The 3,769-nt window shown below is 49.8% G+C and overlaps 1 protein-coding gene across 1 annotated transcript in view; it reads right to left on the bottom strand.

Moving 5' to 3' along the window:
• Positions 1 to 263: 263 nt before the first annotated feature.
• MRPL2 (mitochondrial ribosomal protein L2) overlaps positions 264 to 3,769 on the bottom strand; it is a 4,330-nt gene continuing 824 nt past the window's right edge. Inside the window, exons 2-7 of the mRNA XM_010863144.1 lie at positions 2,518 to 2,686; positions 1,626 to 1,767; positions 1,401 to 1,516; positions 1,215 to 1,325; positions 864 to 937; positions 264 to 520 (exon numbers count right to left, since the gene is read on the bottom strand). Coding sequence (XP_010861446.1) covers positions 308 to 520; positions 864 to 937; positions 1,215 to 1,325; positions 1,401 to 1,516; positions 1,626 to 1,767; positions 2,518 to 2,686 — 825 coding nt within the window. The 3' untranslated portion in view covers positions 264 to 307. The remainder of the gene's footprint in view (positions 521 to 863; positions 938 to 1,214; positions 1,326 to 1,400; positions 1,517 to 1,625; positions 1,768 to 2,517; positions 2,687 to 3,769) is intronic.

The following is a 3,769-nucleotide window of genomic DNA, read 5'->3' as shown; positions in this document are numbered from 1 at the left end:
TCCTTTTGGTCCCCCTCCTTCTGCCACCGGAAGTACCTGCCCCTCTAACCAAAGTCAGAACTGGAGACGACTTTGGAGGTCATTTACTCCCTCTCCGTGACAAATAGTGGGATTGAGGCCAGGGGGCGGCTGGAAGTGAGACGGGGGGCCGGCCCCAGTCCTCGCCCTATATTTTCCTTTCTCCTCCCCCAACGGTTGTTCACTTCCTTCCCCTCCAACACCTGTCCAGTAATGTACCATCCTCCCCAGAAAAACCAGAAACGTTAAAAAAAAAAAATAGGGGCCATTTTATTAGAGTCCAGGAATATCAGTTTTGGGCAGCAGCTGAGGGCAGCTTCACGTAACTCTTCATGGGGGGCAGCGGCCGGATCTTTCGGCCTGCCCAGCCCCCCTTGCGGTGCCATCGCCCACTGTTCGGCCTCTTTCCCAGCCAGCGGTTCCGCCCAGCCTTGCCGATGACCCGTTTGTTGTGGTCAACGTTGGAGACTCGGCCCACTGTGGCTGTGCACGTCTCCAGCACCTGATGCAGAGAGCAGATGGAGGGGAATGCACCATGCGGGGAAAGAACCTGACACGTTGAGGGTAGGGACTCTGGGGAACTTCTCAAACTCAAGGAGAGAAAGGGAGAAAATACGGGAAAAGTACAACATAACTGAACCCGAATGCAGGTCCTACAGTAGTTGAGAATGAAAGGCACTGCTCCCTACTGCCAGCCCGACAAGGCACACCTGGTCACATGGCAAAAAGGACAGATCTAGCTCCAGGCACTTCCCAACATAAAACACCTGGGAGCTATCCTGGACAGGTAAGGTACATTCCAAAAAATTCCTCCTGTACTGACCCCTCCCACCCCCACCACGCACCTGCATCTGCCTCTTAGAGGGCAGCTGGATAATGGCTGTCCCGTTCACCTTCCGTAGCAGCACGCCACAGGTCCCTGGGGAAGGGAAGAAACAGCTGCGACCCTCCACAAAGCAGGAGGTGGGAGCCACCACCCCACACACTGCCCTTGCTTTCCCTTTGAGGAGTAGAAACAGTGAAGCAGGAGGCATATGTGGTTTTAGGTCAAAAACACAACCACCTCTTCAGCCTTGTTTTCCCTCTTTTTCTCTGCCAGTGGACGAGATGTGGGCCCATGGGTTCAGAGAGCTGCAACCTCAAGTACCCCCTGGCCTTTCAAACTGTAAGATCCCAACAAGTTCCTTTCTTCATACCGGCAGCTCGGATATACTGGGCCCCGCGGCCTGGCTCACTCTCCACATTGTTGATGAGGGTCCCCACTGGCAAGGCCCCAAGAGGATGGGCGTCCCCTTCCCGAGCAGCAACTAAAAGACAGAATTTCGTCAGCACCAGCACCCTTGAGCCTCTCAGCCCACACACATCTGGTGGCCATCACTCACCTGCCATTCGGCCTATGTGGTCAGAGTTCAGGATTGTGTCTCCAGCCTTCATGTTTTCTGTGGCAATGATCCAGCGTTTCCGGTTGCCCCCAGCAACCAGAGCTATGTCTGCTGACCTGTGCAGAGTGAGGGACAGGTAAGCAAACCACCTAGGCAGCCTCACATCTCCTGAAAAGCCACAGAGCAGTCAGCCAGCCACACCACCACTTCACATCCCAAACTTGCCTACAGGGATCATAGCGGACAACTATGACCTTCTCCTCAAAGGGTCCTGGCTTGGATTCCTGCTCGGGCCGGAACCGCAGAAAGTCAATCATTCGATAACGCTGCTTGTGGCCCCCGCCAATACCATGCACCTGGATACGGCCTGTGGTCAGGATAGCACAGGATCATGACCAGGTCAGATGAGTCAGTTCCCAACACTGGGAACAGATACATCCTAGGCAGAGGGCAGTGCTTTCCCAACATTACAACACAAGCAGAAAATGATTAAAATTTGCATAGCACAATGGGGTAAGTGGGAGTGAACACCCACGTGGAACCTGGTAAAAACACAATTACAGGGGGTGCTTCCCTGCTGGCTCAGTGGTAAAGAAGCTGCCTGCCAATGCAGGAGACAGGAGTTTGATCTCTGGTCTGGGAAGATGCCACATGCTATGGGGCAACTAAGCCTGTGTGCCACAACTATTGAGCCTGTGCTCTAGTGCCTGGGAACTGCCACTACTGAGCCCACATGCTTCAACTACTGAAGCTGGAGCGCCCTAGAGCCCGTGCTCCACAAGAAAAGCCAAGTGGCCCCAGCTTGCCACAAGCAGAGAAAAATCCTGAGCAGCAACAAAGATCCAGTACAGCCAAAAATACTTTTTGAAGGGTGTGCAGGAAAATGTCATGGAACTTCCTGAGTATGTCCAGTTTTCTTCCATTACCTACCTTTAGGAGCACCGGCTCTTTATGTTGTTTTCTATTCTATTCTCTCACTCTTACACACATACTACATGCAGGAGGAGTCCAATAAATGCTTTTTAACTACATTCCTCTGCCTGTATCAAAATACAGGCCAAGGGTCCTACAATGTTTTTGCTCTTTACTGCTGAAATCTTCTTGCCCTTGTTCTTACCTGTGTGGTTTCGGCCCCCAGACTTCCTCATCTTTACTGGCATAGTGGTATACTTCGTACGACTCTTCCAGGACACAAACTTAGCACTAAGGGCCACAGAGGTAAGGAGTGGGCGGCTGGGAAGCAACATCGACGCAGAGGGCAGCTGAAGGAGGACATTGTTTGTCACCTAGAAATAAACAGAAATCTTTTTCACTTGAAAGCTAATTGAAGGAGAAGCCTCAGAGAGCCAAGGGAGAGGGCACAAAGTTTAGCTTGTGGCTTCCTTCCTCCTGGAAGCGTCCCAGACCAGCTACCCCAAAACTCTACCCTTCACAAATACCAGTTCAGAATGCTTATCTAGGTGCATGTGTGTTGATCACCTCTCCTCATCTGATCCTCTCACCTCTGAAGTATTTCTTCAATGGAATGTTCTCCCCTTGGTGCATCTTCTTCCAAATTTGCCTCAAAACTCTCCTCTAAGAAACTTTTCCTTCCTTAAACAACTACCTTCTCCAGCGCTGGTTAATTCCTATATATCTATGTACCACCATCAGCACCAATGCCTTCTGCCCATTTTGCTGCATGTTTCTGAGAATTTTCCAAATATGAATGTAGGGGAGAGATCATTTATGTCTTGTTCCCTACTGTTTTCTCAGCATTTACACAGTAGGTTGGTTTGGTTTTGAATTTGAAGTACACATCTGCCAAACTCTACTATCAGTCTGAAAGGTCCAGAGAGGGTAAGACTAACTTTCCTGTAATCACTAGTTACCCAGGTCAACAAATTGGCACTTGCCATGGGTGCTTGCCATCTACCTCTACAAGGATTAAATCATGTGCTGCGGCAGTTGCTGACCTCCAACACCCCCTGACGGAGCTCAGGATGGAGAGCAGAAATGAGGCACCTGTGTTCCCAAAAACCTGGCATGACAGATCTTCAGATAATTAGATATTCTTGGAAGCTGATTTTTATGAGCCCAATTCTTTTATCTCTTCTTATCGAGAAAAACACTAAAATTCTTCATGCTGACAACTGTTTCTCGTGACTAGCAGAAGCTTCACAAAACCAGCAGAAACATTTAAAAAAAAAAACCTGTGCTTGATTGCAGCCCACTCCCCCTTTACCAAAATCACATACATACTGTCCTTCCCTTCTGCCTCTCTGGAGCAGTTTCTCAGAGCTATCTGGGGTGTCATCTCCTGGGCTGCAGTCCTCACATTTCCCCAAATAAAACAACTCTCATGACATGCATTTTTTTAAGTCGACATT

The sequence above is a fragment of the Bison bison genome, unplaced genomic scaffold, assembly GCF_000754665.1.
Source record: "Bison bison bison isolate TAMUID 2011002044 unplaced genomic scaffold, Bison_UMD1.0 scf7180017864487, whole genome shotgun sequence".
Lineage (NCBI taxonomy): Eukaryota > Metazoa > Chordata > Mammalia > Artiodactyla > Bovidae > Bison > Bison bison.
The sequence above is the reverse complement of the archived record's forward strand: the minus strand, read 5'-3'. Positions and strand labels throughout refer to the sequence as shown.